Source organism: Cyprinus carpio, chromosome A25, assembly GCF_018340385.1.
Source record: "Cyprinus carpio isolate SPL01 chromosome A25, ASM1834038v1, whole genome shotgun sequence".
NCBI classification, from domain to species: Eukaryota; Metazoa; Chordata; class Actinopteri; order Cypriniformes; family Cyprinidae; genus Cyprinus; species Cyprinus carpio.
In genome coordinates, this window is record NC_056596.1 from 13,879,215 (window position 1) to 13,896,970 (window position 17,756).

The 17,756-nt window shown below is 36.0% G+C and overlaps 1 protein-coding gene and 1 pseudogene across 1 annotated transcript in view; both read left to right on the forward strand.

Moving 5' to 3' along the window:
* Window positions 1–4,482: 4,482 nt before the first annotated feature.
* LOC109082740 lies at window positions 4,483–5,236 on the forward strand (annotated as a pseudogene).
* A 5,818-nt stretch (window positions 5,237–11,054) lies between these two features.
* Window positions 11,055–17,756, forward strand: part of LOC109055665 (laminin subunit beta-1-like) — a 31,802-nt gene continuing 25,100 nt past the window's right edge. Inside the window, 7 exon segments of the mRNA XM_042715643.1 lie at window positions 11,055–11,131; window positions 11,617–11,789; window positions 12,850–12,988; window positions 14,749–14,822; window positions 16,621–16,809; window positions 16,898–16,961; window positions 17,062–17,264. Of these exon segments, the coding sequence (XP_042571577.1) occupies window positions 11,104–11,131; window positions 11,617–11,789; window positions 12,850–12,988; window positions 14,749–14,822; window positions 16,621–16,809; window positions 16,898–16,961; window positions 17,062–17,264 (870 nt within the window). The 5' untranslated portion in view covers window positions 11,055–11,103.

Here is a 17,756-nt window from a genome sequence, read left to right on the forward strand (position 1 = left end):
ATATGGTAGGCCCTAAATGTAGTGATCCAGCCCTTGGATATGTCCTGGGTCCTCTTGATTTCTATATCTATGAGGGTGAACATGCAACCCCTCTGGTGAGGGACTGGGATTGGCTGGATGTGATTTTTGTACTAAATTGTATTCTTAATCATTCATAAGAATGAAGAGACCCTCATGACTGAGGGTCATTTCCACTTGTGCTTTCACAGATGGCAATTTCTCCTTTTATACAAGCCCCTCCATTGGTCTATCTCCCAGAACAGAAAACTGTACGACCAACCAAGCTCTCTCTCTGCCCTTTTGCCCCAAAACCCTTACCAACACTTTATAAAGAAACTGAACCCCAATGGTGAAGCCGTCTCTGACCTCATTTAACCCCCATGTACTACTACCCATCTGTGAGCACTTCAAGATCAGGAATGGCAGGGTTGTGTTGGTAAAGCGTGAGAAACACCGAACTTGAAGACAAGGCCAGGTAAAGTCTGAACTGTCAGATAAACAACCTGTCCAAGTTATAATGTTACAGAATTGAGTGTGATTCTCTGACTTGATGAGGCTGGACTTAGATTTTATGTCAGCAATATACCAACTACTCTTGACTACTATGTTGTTGTCCGCTATGAACCAGAGGTCAGCCAGTCTTTTCATTAAATATTTGAATATCAATTTTTGTTTAAAATGTTTTGGTTGATTTCACATTTATGTACTCAAAATGTTATCTTTGCAGTCCACTGATGATTGGACAGCTATTGTGAACATTATATCTTCTGGATCAGGGGACAGACACTGTCCGAATGACCCGTCCGACAAAATGTTTACTCTTCCAGGCTCTGGAAGGTGAGATTTTTGTAAGGTATATTTTGCATATGTTTAACAGGTTTCCACTGAGTGCTAATTTAGTAAAGGAATAGTTCACACAAAATGAAAATGACATATTCATGTCAAGTAAAATTATCTATTTCTATTTCATCTAACTACTATTCACATACAGGACAACCACTCTGGATCTTCCAGTGTGCCTCAGTGATGGTAATAAATACCATGTGGACGTCACTTTTAGAAAGAAGCCCAATGCTGATCCTCAGACCAGCTCATACATCCTGATTGACTCTGTAAGATTTCAGCCAATCAGATCTTGTTCTGCAAGAACATTTAAAATGATGAAATTGAACATTAGCTGCCTTTTGTTTAGTATATTTACTATGTTTAATTATCCTATTCACTTTCACCATAGATGGGCCTCATTTCCAAAGTGGACTCCCTCCCAAACTGCTCGCAGTCATATCTAGCTCAGTTTCAGCAATACCACTGTATTGAGTTGGGCGCACAGGCAGGACAGCAAACCCTTCCTGAAGTATGTGATAAGCATACTATGTTTAAATTATTAAATCAACAGCTTGCAACAGTATCGTCTAAATTTACATCACAGATATACACACGCATTTAATTCTACAATGCATTGTTACCATGTGTATACTATGTGTATCTGGGTAAATCAACAGCTTGCAACTGTCATCATGTTGGAGCGTATGCCTCATCTTGCAGTAAATTCGGTGGACATTCGGTGGACAGTGTCAATGCAAACCCAACGTTATTGGTCGCTGCTATGATTCCTTTACTCTGACGTATGGGCTTGGACCCAATGGCTGCTCACTTAAGCCATATTCTCATATTCAGAGATGACATGATATAATACATTATTAAAAAAGAAAACATTTTCAAAGTCATGAAATGTGAACACAAATAGAATATTTTTAGAACATGGCACGTGTTGTAGACTAGATTATTTATCTTGGTCATTCTTATTTGTCATTGACCATTCTAGCATGTGACTGTGATCCATCTGGTTCTACCGCTGAGCTGTGTGACCAGACAACTGGTCAGTGCTCATGTCGAGAAGGAATAACTGGTTGCCAATGTGATAAATGTTCTCTACACAACACACAACACTTACACAACACAGAACGGCCACACTGTTAGAGCTGCAAACGTGGATACTATGGCAATGCGCTCGTTCAAGACTGCAAAGGTACAGGTTTAAAAGGATACATTGCTCTAAAATGGTTGTGGCCCAAGATGGGGCCCAAATAACAATAACAAACAACGAAAATGCAAAAGATATACATTTTAGGGGCTTTCACACCGGGTAGTTATAGGAATTAACCACCAGGGTGGTCCCATTAGAACTAAATTTTCCTCCAGGCCCATTTTCCTAATTGTATTCGCACTGCCATTAGGAACTCTGATGTGATGTATGCTGGCTGACACCATTGTCATATATCACAGCATTCAACAATATCAACAACTGGAGGATGGAATCCATCTATTACTCTTTTCCTTGTTGTGGAGGTAGTTTGTGGAGGAAGTACATAAACTGTGTGTTTAAATGGCTTTTTAGAAATGACGGGTGCTGGTGTTTCATATGGCTTAAGTCAATCAGCATACACTTACATCATTGGTAGTTCCCGTTGTGCTTGGTTATACCCTACTCTGAGGTAAGAGCCCCCAATTCAGTCCCCACAAAAGGTGTTCCTGTAACTAAAATTGTTCCCAGATCCTGCGGTATGAACACACCAAAAAGTGGGTAGGTCAGCCAATAGTTATAGAAAGTATGAAAACATTCCTCTGATGTGAATCCAGACATAGATAACTAATATAATATCTGTTAATGTGGCCCAGAATAAGCACATGATTCATTTTAACATTAAAGTCATAATCAAACTGAGAAGTAGTAACAGATATTTTCTTCCATATTGTGATGTACGTCTGAGTGATTATCATAACTAATTATCAAAAAAATTGGATTATCAGTTCAGTCCCGGAACGAGCACTGTGTGAACAAAAGCCAGACCTAATGCCGTAAAGGGTGTGTCGTAGTGATGACGCATGTTATCGCTCGACTCTTTTACCAGGTGTTTTGAAGGCAGATCAACGTTCGCGACAAAAAAAATATGTGCAAACTGTAACGAAGCAGAGATCAGTTAGTTCCTCACTTTCCATGCTTAAGCTGAGATCGTTCGGCAGCTTAAGTGAAAGTTAATGTGCCTGGCGTTTTCAACTCGTACATTACACGTCACACCCTGATATCACGTGTCTTCACGGGACCTTTACGTGTTGTGTGTGAATGCACACACATACTTCGGGTAATCACTGGCAGTGTGAAAGGGGCAAAATCTAGTGACCCGGGAACAAATGCCGGGACACATTACCTGTGTATTTTCCAGAGTCGCAGTGTGAAAGGGGCTTCATTTTTATTGTAAAATCCAGTTTGACATTGTGATGAAACATTACAGGGTCAAAAAACAAATAAATAAATAAATACCTACATGGCTGAATCGTTCACAATCACATCTATAACATGCATTTGCAAAATAAATAGGATAAAAAGTGTATTTCCATAGGGGACAAAATGCAACAATTACACATTGTTTTGGCAACAGATATTCATTCTTCAGTCTTTATATGCCTTCATAAGCAATGCCCTCATAAAAAACATATGTCTTGTTTTTATTGGATACTTAAGTGTTCTTGTGACCGGAGGGGCACAGATGATACAAAGTGGCAAGCTGGAAGCCCATGTTTCTGTGACCAGAAAACTGGCCAGTGCCCATGTCGCTGAGGTGTCAAGGGAACCCTTTGTAATGAGTGTGAGGATGGATACTGGGACCTGGATGGGGAACCTGGGTGCCAGCCCTGCAACTGTGACCCAGAACATGCTCTCAACTACATCTTTGACAAGGTTAATATCTTCTGTTTATATAATCACTCATACAGTAAATTCACTTTAGAAGTGTCTCATTATTTGGATGGCTGTAACGGATTTTTGGCCTTCACACCTTTACTTCATATCCTTCCAGAACACATGCCAGTGATTCTGCCAGACAGAGTATGGAGGCAGAAAATGTGACGAGTGTGGGCCTAATCATTTTGGAAACCCAGATATACAATGCTAATATACACAGAGTTTTGTTCTTTTCCAAGTCAATGTCTGCTGACTAAAACAAAATTATCTCATCTTTCTTTCAGCTTGTGACTGTAACATTGAGGGCACCATCTATCCAGCTTGTGACCCTTACACGGGCGAGTACTTGTGTAAGTCAGTGGTGACGGGCCTTTTCTGTCGTGACTGCGCCCTGGGTTGCATGCGCATGGTTAATATTGCCTAGTGTGATACACCCTTACTGTCCTGCATCCCGCACACTACCCGCCCGCACCTGTTGCCTGTTATAATGTTACGATCAAGGCTCCGGACTCTGAGCATAACTTGTTTTTCTATAACAAACTATAAAATATTTTCTTTGAAAATGTTAATGCCCTGGCAGTGGCAAATAGCTTTGGTTTTATATTTAATTTGATTACATTAATGTTATGTTGATATTTACAATATCCGTCTTGAGTTCAACAGACTGTTAAAGAATCTCAGGGAGAAGACCAGTCACAGATGTGACTGCTATTAATGGTTTGTAAGTGAAAAGTTGTTGTAGCAGAATCATGTCATTTATGAACAATACCATTATAACACTTCACTTGGCTTTTAAAGGCATTATGAGCTACTTATGCAACTATGTCATTTCTAGATATTTTGAATGACTTTGACAAATTCACTGACAGTGAGAAGAAAGTGGAAGCAGCTAAAAAGGTCCAAGAAACCTCCAGGAAGACAAGAGACAATGTTACATTGGAACTTGCAAAGTGTTGGGTCGGAGAAATGGATAAGCTAGAGAGAAAAGTGAAAGCTCTGAGTGTTGCCAACCTCAACGAGAAGGTGAATGAAGAGTAAAACTGGGTTTTTGCAATTTGAAGAAATATATGTGTATTGCAGTGCCAGTTTTTCTGCTGTAGGTCTGTGGGGCTCCAGGAGATGCAGAATGTGAGAAGGCAAAATGTGTGGGATATGCGGGGGGGCAGCCTGTTCGGGGAGTTTACCCATCAACCTCAATGCCTCCAAATTGGCAGAGATGACCGAGAAGAACATTACAGATCTGCGCAGTAAACTCAAGGAAGCTGATGCTAAGGCATGTCAAAAACATACCAGTATCTTCCTACTTTATAGTAAATACTAATTTGTGGTTCAAAGTGTCTATATTGGGGACTCCAGAGGAACTTTAAGTTGTTTTCTTTGAAAAAGAAGCCACAACAACTTTTTTTATCATTTTATCTTTTACAAGTAAAATTTAAGCTTCGTTCTGTTTTCTTTTTACAGCTCAAGAGCACCACAAAAATGACTAATTACTAGGGCTGTTTGATTCCAAGAATCGATTCCTCACTGTTGTTTTCGATTCTTTTTCAATTCTTCGTTTTTTTCTTTTTTTTAGATTAAAGGAACCTAATCTCATCATGATGACTGCAGGATAGGTCGTAATGTATCCAGAAGCTGAAAAAAATTTGTAAAAAAAATGATGATATGAAAAGTTTGTGTTTTTTCAGCTTTGCTCGTGAAATTAGTCATAGCCCAGCTCAGCATGGACATGTGTTTTATCGCATATATTAAATAAGTGTCAAAGAAATGTGCACAGTTGAGCTGATTGAAGTTTACTTTGTATACTTTGCACAATATTAACAAACTGTACACTTAAAATAAATAACCAGAACATTAATAACTGATAGAGCTCAGTGTTTATCTGTCAATCAGATGCGCTCTCGGCCACTGATCTATGCTCGTGAAGTGTTCTTTTATAATTATCATTGGCTGATAGAAATGTTTTTAAAAATAGTATTTTAGATGGTAATAAGATCAAGACCCTCACTGACGTCATGATCTATTCTGTCATGAACCGCTCCACACAAACCAGTTCAACTTAACCTCTGAATCGTTTTATATATATATAATTTTTATCTTTGTAATTATGGCAAGTGAATTGTGCTTCTGAAACGGAAGGCTTTAAAATTCAATTCGTTCTTTCTGTTTTTTTTCTTTTCTTTTTTTCGTGAATTTAAATGTCAAGCTTTTGCGGATGTAGCCTTCCATTTGACCATTGAAAGCTTTGTTGAACTGAAAAACACTCTGAATAATTCGACTCCCCTTGATGGAAATTCCAACCTTTGGAATCGTCTCTCGAATCCCAACACTGAGGACCTAACTAATGAATCAAAGCTGAGGACCTGATGAATAAAATGAATCAGACTAAGAACAAATATGAGAAGGAAAAGACTGACACCAAGAACCTGATAGAGAAGCTCAAGAACTACCTGAGAGGTATTGCATGTATCTGTTGCTAACTTCTGCTAAAGTTTGCCTGGTCTTTGATCATATCCAGTCAGGAAAGAAACTGGATAGTTATTTCGTCTACTCACCTCAGGTCACTCTCAGGCAAATCAATAGTAGTGTTTTCATTTTGTGAAGCACATAATCAAAGGTCCAAGCTTCTCTTTTTCATACAACAAAAGAAGACAGTGACTAGTGTCAATGACAAATGTACCGTAAAAGTAGTTCTCAAGCATGTGAATTGAGGAACAGATTGAAATTTAAGTTCACACTTGTGCTAACCTTGTGTTTCACAAAACATCTTTTCCTGTGAAAAACATCACACTGTGAAAAAAGCTGGCTAACCGTTAAGATTTGAGGTTTCGTTCACATGCCCAAAGCCCCTGCTGTTACATAAATCTACAGCTTGGTGGCGCTCATAAACAGACTATTTTGCTAAATCCAGAACCTTGTCTCTTGTATTTGGTGTTGTTTAATGAAAATCGTAGCGAAAACAAAAATCTGACAGCTGTTTGAAAACATGTTGATTTACTCCCTTCCAAAAACAAGAAAAATCACTGCCATAAAAAAAACACCCTACACTCAAACACTTTGAATTCTAATTGCAGAAATTAATTTCAATTAATAATAGCATCCTACATTAATACAAATAACCAATTTTCTAACCTGTCTTCATTTTGCTTAATGTTCGCTAATTGTGATATTAGAGATGAATCTGAAGAATGAATTTTTTAATTTAGGAGGAAACTACTACTTGTATTTACACTTAGAGTAAAATAAAATATACACTGTAAAATGTAATTTAATCGAGTTTTGTACCTTAACAGATGAGCTGGTGAAGCCAGAGGACATTGAGAAACTGGCCAATGCTGTTTTGTCCATTCAGTTGCCCAAATCCCCTGATGAGATCAAGGACATGATAGAGGACACCAAGAAGATCCTGGCAAACAACACAGACTTCAACGATGATCTAGAGCACTTGAAAAAAAAAGCAGGCCAAAATATCTGAAAACATGAAGGAGAAGGCCAAAGAAATCTTGTGAGGCTGCAGTAATGAAGTCTATGTGTCAAAGCTGTAGTTTATACCATTTCATTGTGCTTTATAAAGCTAAACCCATAGGCACTAGCGTCACTAATCCTGTTTGATTGTTGTATAACCAGGAACAGCACTGAGGCTATCAATGTGAGGGAGATAGCACTGGATGATACAGCAAAGCTCAATGACAAGATTTTGAGTGACGTGGACAAAGCTGAAGAAAACAATGATATTATCAAGGGCAAAGTTAAAGGGATACTCCACCCCAAAATGAAAATTTTGTCATTATTCACTAACCCCCATGTCGTTCCAAACCCGTAAAAGCTTCGTTCGTCTTCGGAACACAATTTAAGATATTTTGGATGAAAACCTGCTTGAGACTGTAACAAATAATTCCAAAATAAATAACAGTGTCAAGATCCAGAAAAGTATGAAAAGCATCGTCAGAATAGTCCATTTGCCATCAGTGATTCAACCGTAACGTTATGAAGCAACGAGAATACTTTTTGTACACAAAGAAAACAAAAATAATTATTTTATTCAACAATTCTTCTCCTCTGTGTCTCTCCAAATCAGCGTACGTTCTTCTGTGTCAGCCGCGACACAAGAATACGTTTTTTTTTACATGTATTTACGCTTTGGTTTGAAAGAAAACAGCGCATCAGAGCAGCGCGGCTGACACAGAAGAGCATACGCCATATGCATACTGCTCAGACCTAAGGTGTAACTTTCAGACATGTCGTCCTACACCATTTAATATTTTGTGTGAACTATTCTTTTAAAATGAATACGGATTTCTTTACTTTTTGATTTGTTGTTTACCTTTCAGTACATTTATTTTATAACTATATTTTATCATCACTTTCAAATAGACTGAACCTAAACTAAAAAATATTGAGGATAATTTGGATTTGACTCGTGCCAGAAAGTTACTGGATGAAATCAAGGCCTTGAAGGATAAGACGGAGATGAACAGAGCTCAGGGGAAGGAGGCCAAAGATGCTGCCAATGCTGTGCTTGACAGCGCCAAAGACATCGAAAAGGTAAGTCTCACAAGCACAAGAACAATTGTTTTATTTAAATAAGCAGTATGTTGGATGTGCAAACATGTCTAATGTATAAAACTAAACTGAAAGTCAAAAACCACAATGTTTAATCCTTTAGTTAGCATGTTTAACCTGCTCTAAGTAAATTGCTTTTCTGCATTGGTAGGATCTTGAAGAACTGAAAGAGCAGTTTTAAAAACTAAAACTGAATATCACAAACCAGAATGTTAATGAAGAGGCTAATGAATGTCTGAAGAACATCACAATTGAGGCAGAAACACTGACTAAAAATCTGGAAAATAAAATGAAGGAAATTGAAGGTACTGTATCATAAGAAGCAGTGATTTCTATAGGTGTTAATTTCTTGTTAGCAAAAAAGCGAATTCTTTTTTATTCTTGTTGTTTCAGACTTGGAGGAAAGGATTCTGGTTGCAGCTGAAAGAAAAGAGGAAAGGATGAAAGATTTGGAGGCACTCCAGAAGGAGGCAGATGACTTGAGGAACTTTATCGTTGACAAAGTGGATAAATACAATCTGTGCTCCACTTAAGCCAGCAAGGGCTTCTCGTCCTCAAAATTAGAGGAAGCAGTTTTAGTGTTTGTGATGGGAGGATGCCGAAGGCAACACAGGACAAAACTGCCTCGGACTATAGGGTAAATGCAGTCCTTTTATCCTGATCGTTTATGGGCTTGCTGACTTTTGTTTACAATCTAGTGCTATGAACTGGTCCTCGTCAAGCCCCAGAAATACGTAATGACCGTATTCTGGTTCTTTCAAGTTTAAAAAAAAAAACAGTTTGTCCTTAATTATTTCATTTATAGTTTTTTTTTTTTTATATATATATATAGCAAATTATGAGTCAATTTTATGTTCGAAAAACTCAGGTAAGGCATTATCCTGACTTTCCACAAGAGGTCGCAAGAGTAAAATTTAAAACCATGCAGCATTGTTTCCTGCACCGTTTGAGTTTAGAGTCCCACAGCAAAACCAAATCACATTTTACTCTAGTTATTAGCTTGATGAATTGAATAAGATGAGATAAAAAAAAAATAATGTGTGCTGCAAACCAATGACAACAAAACATCTTTTTGTTAAGTTGTTCTCAATGATTCTTGAGCCAGGTTTTCAAATGAATCATTCAAAAAGACTTGTGAGTTAATCAGTGATTCAATATCAAATACTGTTTAATTTGATTCTGTTTAGGTCATTCCAAATTGGCTGATGCCTGAGCCATTTAGGCAAGTTTCCTCCAAAATGATTTTAGTTGTATTTGGTCCATGGATAAATTAAAACCTCTTGATTAAAAACCTACTTCATTATTACTTCCAGAATTCTTCCAGAATGTGCATTAAGATAAGACAGTCAGGTTTAGATGCCTGCTGTTTGTGGAATGTGTTCGTTTGTCTCTCGCAGGAGGTGCAGGGTCTGTGCTTTTGTCCTGCGGTGGTAACAGCCTCTCCGTTTGCTACTGCATTGCAAAACTAAAGGTAAAACCCCACTGATGCTATTTCGTTGGTCTACCTGAATTGATCTTCCCCTTCTTAACTACTTGTTGTTAACACACACATGTTGTCGAGTTAATTTAATCTTCACTGGGTCAAGATAAAGGAAAAAAGTCATGAAACAGATAATTTTTTTTTTTATGAAAATAAAAAAGTGCAGTTAGTTAACTAATAATAACTATAATAAAAACATTATGTGAGCCGGTTAAAGGTGACGGGATTTAGGATGAATGACCTTAAAATGGAATCAAGAATAACTTTTTACACTGTGTGCTTAATTTAATATCTAAATAACTTAATATCTAAATATCAGACCACAAACCTCTGGTTTAATTCCTAACGTCTAAACTGAGTTCTGTTTCTCTGCTTGGTCATTATTACACTAATTTATCTCAGCCAATACAACCACCAAATCCACATGAACCTCCTGCTCTTTGACTCACCTTTAAACTGGATAATTACTGAGGAATCCTCCCTTATTTAAGGCCATTTCACTGATCACAGGTCAGTTCACATAAGAATAGCTGTTAACGTAATTGTTGGGACTTTGTAATTGTGCCTTGAGAAACTAACATTAGTTTACTACATAAAAAACGTCAATTTTATCTTTTAATAAAAACATTGTCTGTTGCAACCACAAGATTTTGTCTTTTTCTTAACATTAACAACTACACGTATATGGTTTTCTAGAAAATGTACCACTGTTGTACCTACTGTTATTAGTACCTTGGAGTACATTGTTAATACTATGGTGAATGAATAGGTAGCATTTGCATGGTATAATTAATTATCATTTTAAAACTAACATGAAACCACAATTAATCTTGGGGCTAATATGGCTGTATTAATAACTAAAAACAAAAGACATAATTCATACAATTAATCTTGGGGCTAATATGGCTGTATTACTAATTCGAAACGACAGATTTCAGTCTTTTCACTCATTTTTTAAGTCACAAACCCGAATAATCCCTCTCTCTTTGAAGAGGGTAATCTTTGCTGAGTCTGAGGTAACGTTACCGTTTCAGATCCCATCAAATGGCGCGTTTTCATCACTCTGTGCAAATATCTGCTATCAGTGGTATTCATTTGAGATGTACAGTCGACTCGAGTTAAAATTAAACTTAGACTTAAGTGCTCTTTGAATTACTTTTATCCGTTTTTGACTGACCGTTGTTTACCTCAAGACACCGTCATGGATGGGGGAGGGACGGGAGCGCGCCGCCCGAGTCGAAGCGTTGTGCGCATGCGCAGAAAATTTCCGCGCTGCATCTTTCGACGAAAATCTGGAATACTGCAGAAAGAATCCAGAAACATGCTCCTACAGCTTGCAGCCCTTTTAAGTAAGTTTCATTTTAGTTTTGCTGAGCTCTTTATATAGAGATTTCAACTGCCACAAAGCATATCTTTTTGCAATTTATAGACTTTTGAAGTTGATCACTTAAACTTTCTAGAGAAAGTATTATAATTTTTCATTTTACAAATTATATGTATTTTACACCTTTGCCTGTTCACTTTATATAGGCTATTATATTTATATTTGCTGTAGTCTTTCACAACTTTTTTACACTTAAGGTTTAATTGATATAGCCTACTTAGTTAATGTAAATTTTATTTCAATCAACTTCCATGACGCCAACTGCATCTTATAGCAAGCTGGTTAATGGCACATTTAATATATAAATAATTATGTATGTCAATTTAGCAGCATCTTTTTAGTTTTCCTAAAACTGAAACTTAAAGGACCTTCAAAATATAAGCAAACAAAGTCTATATGGCATTAAGTTTAACTTCTACACATGCATATAAAAGTTTTTCTTCCACAAAGCTTTAGGGGCATGGGCTCTGGCAGATGTGCCTGAGCTGGGAGATGTTTGCAGAGAGGGAAGCTGTTATCCTGCCACAGGAGATCTTCTCATTGGAAGAGCGCAACAACTCTTGGCCACCTCCACATGCGGACTCCAGAAACCTGAGCCCTTTTGTATCGTCAGTCATTTGCAGGTAAACTATGTGCTGCAAATCAAAACCGTTATCCTTCACTGTTGAATAAATACAGAGGTTTTACCATTTCAAAAGTTTCAGAAGTCTCAAAAACATTGATTTATTGACTTTGAATTAAAATTACAATGAGCTAACATCATTCCATAGTGGTGGAAATTATAAGGACTTTATTTTTCAGTTTGCATAAAGTTGTTAAAATAAGCATTCATTTTATGGTAACGTCATGACAACAATTGATATATGTTCATCTGAAATGAAAACTGCACCCCTGTGGGCACTATACTTGGCCTGATAATTGTATTTTAATCAGCAATTGAGAATTTATGTGTTTGGGATTTCTCCCAGCACCCCTTGGGGCTTTTATCTCAAACATCTTTAGAAATAGCTTTTTTGCTGCTTTTTTTTTTTTTTTTGGAACATGGATTTGTTTCCTGCGACCCTTGAATGTCTAGACTACTTCCTTCTAGACAAAATGCCTTAAAATGTTTTACGTAGGACCATTTGACATGGTCATGTGGGTCTTCTGAATCTTCAAAAATACAACCGTTAGGTTTATAGGGGTTCGTTGATGCTATGGCTGTATGATAATCACTCATGCAACACCATAATAGAGAGATAAATGCTTCCAAGTTTTGTCTCGAGACCAAGAATTGCCTTTACATCATTGTATCAGTTCCTTTGATCATTTTATCTTCATCTCATTTAAAAGTAGGTGGTGTCATCAAAGACAAACTATTGAAGTGCCCCATATCGAGTTGGGGCTCATGGTATGCAGACAGTCATTAAAATGGTTGTGGTGATGTTATCTATCTCCCTCCCTCGTGAGGTCAAATGGCGGTTATGAGGTGGGCAGGAACTAATTTTTGTGCGCTTTTTACATTACAGCACCATATATGTCCCAATTTTCAAGCTAATTACCCTCAAAGAATAAAAAATAGACCAAGTGTGTTGACTTGCTTCAGTGTCTCAGAGACCCTTACAGTCATTCATTTCATTTGTAGAAGTTCTTGTGTCACAAGGATGCCATTCACATCTGTTTTTTCCACCCCCTCCATCACAGGAAGAGAAGAAGTGCTTTGTGTGTGATTCCAGGGAGACCTACGATGAGAGCATGCACCACATAACCAGTCACAGAATTGAAAATGTTGTGACTACATTTGCCCCGAACCGCCTCAAGACTTGGTGGCAATCAGAAAATGGTGAGTTGTGTTGTGACTCCAAACAACAACTGCTCATCTTTCTTTCTTTTCAATACTATTGAGTACTACTTGAGGTGTTTTCTCAGTCTCAGATGTGAAAGATCGCACTATTCATGTAGTTCTCATGGGACTGTAGGAAAGCTGTGAAACATGGTCTTATTAGAGGGAACTCTCTCTCATTAGTGTGTCTGTTAGTTCCCCTTTTATCAAGCCAATGGAGGGACTAACTACTTCAAAGCAGTTGTGTAAATGCTGACCAGTGATGACCAAGGTGATGACCAGTCTTCAAAGTGTGGAACGACATCTTTTTTTTCCTTCGGGAACGAGTTTTCTACCCGCCATTTGAAGATTGTGCCTTTTATCTCCCACTGTTTCAAACCAATTTGAAAAAATCTATTTTGTCAAGTTTATTATCATAATCTAATAATAAATTATACAAATTAATTTAAAAAATAATCTAAAACAATAAAATTAAAATTTTATAATTTTCCTAATTTTCACTGCTTATTAATATTTATCAAAATCAAAGTCATGTGACTCAACCAGCATGCAGGAAAAACATAAAACAGGAAATATCAGGACTACAACAGAAGTCAGTACGTCTATTAAAATATCAAATAACTTAATCCTTTTATGACAAGGTTAGTTCAGGTTGTAAAATGTCATGTGGTGCGACTCTGAAAATCTAAAGATATTTATAAATGAATAATTTATTATAATCGTAAAAAACTGTAAAAAACAATTACTCTGTTTATTCTTTTTGTTGATGTTTATAGACCTCCAAAGCACGTTCCCATTAAAAAAGCAGATGTTTAGTGTAACTATAGAGCGTTAGAGGTCTGCAGTGCTATTTGGGCAATTGTGCATTGCTTCTTAATGTACAAGCTGCAGATGTTCCAGTTAAAATACTGCAATTTGTACTGAAACGATGTTGCTTAACCCTTCCTTTACAGTTTCATCACCATAATAAAAAACATCAGTTACACTTTACAATAATGTCCCATCAGTTAACATCAGTTAATGCAACTAGAATGAGTAATACTTTTGTTACAGTATTTCTTATTTATTGAAAACATAAGTTAATAAAAATTCAAGTGTTCCTTGTTAGTTAATGTCAGCCGAGGTCCATTAAATAATGTTAACTGAGTCAACTTTTGATTTTAGTAATGTGATAATAAATGTTGAAATTAAATATGATTAATAAACACTTTAGCAGTATTTTTCATTGTTAGTGTGTTATCTAATGCAGGTAACTAATTTTAACAAATGGAACCTTATTGTAAAGTATTACCAAAAAAACATACGTAAGATCTTTTTAATATATCAATTGTTTCTCCTAGTCAGCAATTATTAAATAGAGAAAAAATAGAGAATTTCACTTCATTCAAAGGATTTGCTTAAAAACTTGTATTTAGTAAAACACTTTTTTGAGAATAATAATTAATAAGATTCCAAAACGGGTTTCCATAGAGTTTCCCAAAGAACTTTTCTGTGAAAAATTCTTAAAATAATAATTTTTTTGTGTGTGTGTGAAGAACATTTTAAAAAAATCTAAAGAACCTTTTTCTACTATAAAGAACCTTAAGTGGAATGGGAAGGTTCTGTTGATGTTAAAGGTTATTCATGAAATCACAAATGCCAACAAAGAACCTAAGGAACACAATAAAGAACAGTTTGGCAGTTAAAAAAATGGAATTGCATTAATAAATGTGGAGAAATACAACTCTTTGTCTTGGCTAATGTCTTTTTCTTTCTCTCAGGCCTGGAGAACGTCACAATCCAGTTGAACCTGGAGGCTGAGTTCCACTTCACCCACCTCATCATGACCTTTAAAGTAAGTGCTGAGGGGACAGTCAGCTGGTGAGGTGTGTTTTGGGGGGAAGGTGTCGCCATGATTTGCGGTCGTTAGGTGAGATTGTGGGAAGGGAAGGTGGGGGTTGATGTGGATTTTTCTGGCAGGAGGGGAAGTGTTGCTCAGTGTGGGAGCCGTGGGAGGTCTGGGATAAACCGACTGGAATGCTTCAGCTGAAGATTACATTTCAGCATGACCTCACTTCAGCAATACAGTATTTTTTTTTCTAACATCCACCAGGGCGTTTTTTTTTTTTTTTTTTTTGTGTTATAGTAAATTAATGGAATTAGTTAATGCATTTTCATTGTACTGTTTTATGTTATGTTATGTTATGTTATGTTATGTTATGTTATGTTATGTTATGTTATGTTAGGTTATGTTATGTTAAAAATTAAATAAATAAAAAAAAGCAATACAGTTTAAAGAAATCAGATATCACATGAATCGACTGGCGTCAAGAGAACAGTAGTGCTCATATGATGTTTATTGCAAGGATTGTGGGGAAACTGTACAGAAGTACAAAACGTTTATCATAGTTTTTTTTGTTGTAATATAAAATAATATAACTTTATTTCTGATCCAATACCAAGTATTTTCCAGGCCAGTATTGCCAATATTGGTACCAGTACTTCAATTAAATAGAAATGTTCATAATTTCTAACAGTACAATATTTAGCCAATTAAAATTGTATCTTGATAAAAACAACTAATAAACAAACTGTGATGTCATGAAACTAGTAACCAGATCAGGGCTAAATACTATTAATAAAATAAAAACAATAAAAACTATTTTGTTAGTTGAACTGAATGAATGTTAACTTTAATAAAATTAAATATATAATTAACCTGAAATAGTAAATAGTAGTAAGTAGTAAACTCTCTAATTAAAAAAACCCTAAAACTAAATAAAATTAATGAAAACTATAAAGACAAAAAATGACAAGAACACACATTAAAATTACTAAAACTATAACTTAAATTTGTGAAAACAGAAAATTTTAAAATAAAATCATAATATTAACCAAAACAGTAACTTGCTAAACAAACACATAATATAATGCTATCATATCAGTCGGTATGTTTTTCTGCATAAGATATTGTAAGCAAATTTCAATATAAATATCAGCTTTTAAACTAAATTGTAATGTTGAGATGCCTAAATACACTTGCAGCATTTAAATAGATTTATATTACTCTTTAGTGTTTTATTTATAATTACACCAAATAGTATTTTAATGTCATCCATTTATCTTTCATTGGCTATAGAATTAAAATAATTATAAGATTATTTTATAGGCCAGAATTTTGATATTGATGCATTCCTAAATACCTATTATATCCTGAATGTCACATTTCATCATGATTTAGTGGTATTTTTAAGGTGCGCTTTAAAACACTTTAAGTTTCATTCTACTAGTAATTAAAAAATAGGTAACACTTTATATTAAGGTGGCATAGTTACATACATTACATGCAATTACTGTTTTCATCCAAAATATCTTAAATTGTGTCCCGAAGACGAACAAAGCTTTTACGGGTTTGGAACGACATGAGGGTAAGTGAATAATGACAAAATTTTCATTTTGGGGTGGAGTAACCCTTTAATATTAATGACAACTTATTTGTGTAATTACACTGTAATGTCACCTTAATATAAAGTGTAACCAAAAACGATTATAGATATTATGTAAGGATCAATCCCCCTGATGATGCAGGATTATCATCCATATTGGAAGTATTGATCCCATGTTGACAGTGTGCTCTTATGCTCCCTATCTAGACGTTCAGACCTGCTGCTATGGTGATCGAACGTTCTGCAGACTTCGGGAAGACTTGGCAAGTGTATCGTTACTTCGCCTATGACTGCGAGACCTCCTTCCCCTTCGTCTCTCAAGGACCCATGACCAAAGTGGATGATGTTATCTGTGATTCTCGCTACTCTGACATTGAACCCTCAACAGAAGGCGAGGTGAGCTCTAGAAATGCAGCGCACTTCTGGTGAATGCTTGCTTAAATACTGGACTTTCCATTGACTCTTGTTGCTTTTGGTTTTAAAGGTCATCTTTAGGGTTTTGGATCCAGCCTTCAGGATTGATGATCCTTACAGCCCCAGAATCCAAAGTAAGGACACAACATTTTGACAAGCATACTTGTCATTAAGTGGCCTAATAATCCAACCAAATTGTTGTATTGCTAACTTCTTGCTTTCAATCATTTATAGACATGTTAAAGATCACTAATCTGAGGGTGAAGTTCACTAAGCTGCACACTCTCGGGGACAATCTTCTGGACTCACGTATAGAGATCAAGGAGAAGTACTACTACTCAATCTACGACATGGTGGTCAGAGGAAACTGTTTTTGCTATGGTCACGCATCTGAATGCGCCCCCATCGATGGAGCTGGAGAGGTTGTGGACGGCATGGTGAGTTTTATGCCATGCAAAAGTCATGTGCTATTGTAATTTAAGTTATTAATCATTTTATTTTAATTTTTTATTTTACTATTTTTATTTTACTACTACTATATTACTTTCTATTAATTTATATGTTATTATTTTTACATTATTATATTATTCTTATACAATTATATTATTTATTGTTATATTTTAATTTTACTAATTGTTTATTTCACTATTTTCAGTGTATTACCACAAGTTCCGTTAAACGCTTTATACACTTTCTCCAAAATGTCGCCTCCAATCACATATGAGATGAAATTATGAAAATGTAATGCAGTATTATACCAGAGTGAATTGTAGGTAAATAAAGCAAATTTAATAAAAAAAAGTATTTTTTGATTTATGGCACGTTTAAAGGCAGCAGACCTTTTTGTGGCTTTTTAAACCTCTGCTTTGAAGAAAACATCTCACACACATTTGTCATGGGAAGAAATTAATGAAGTCCCATCACAGTCT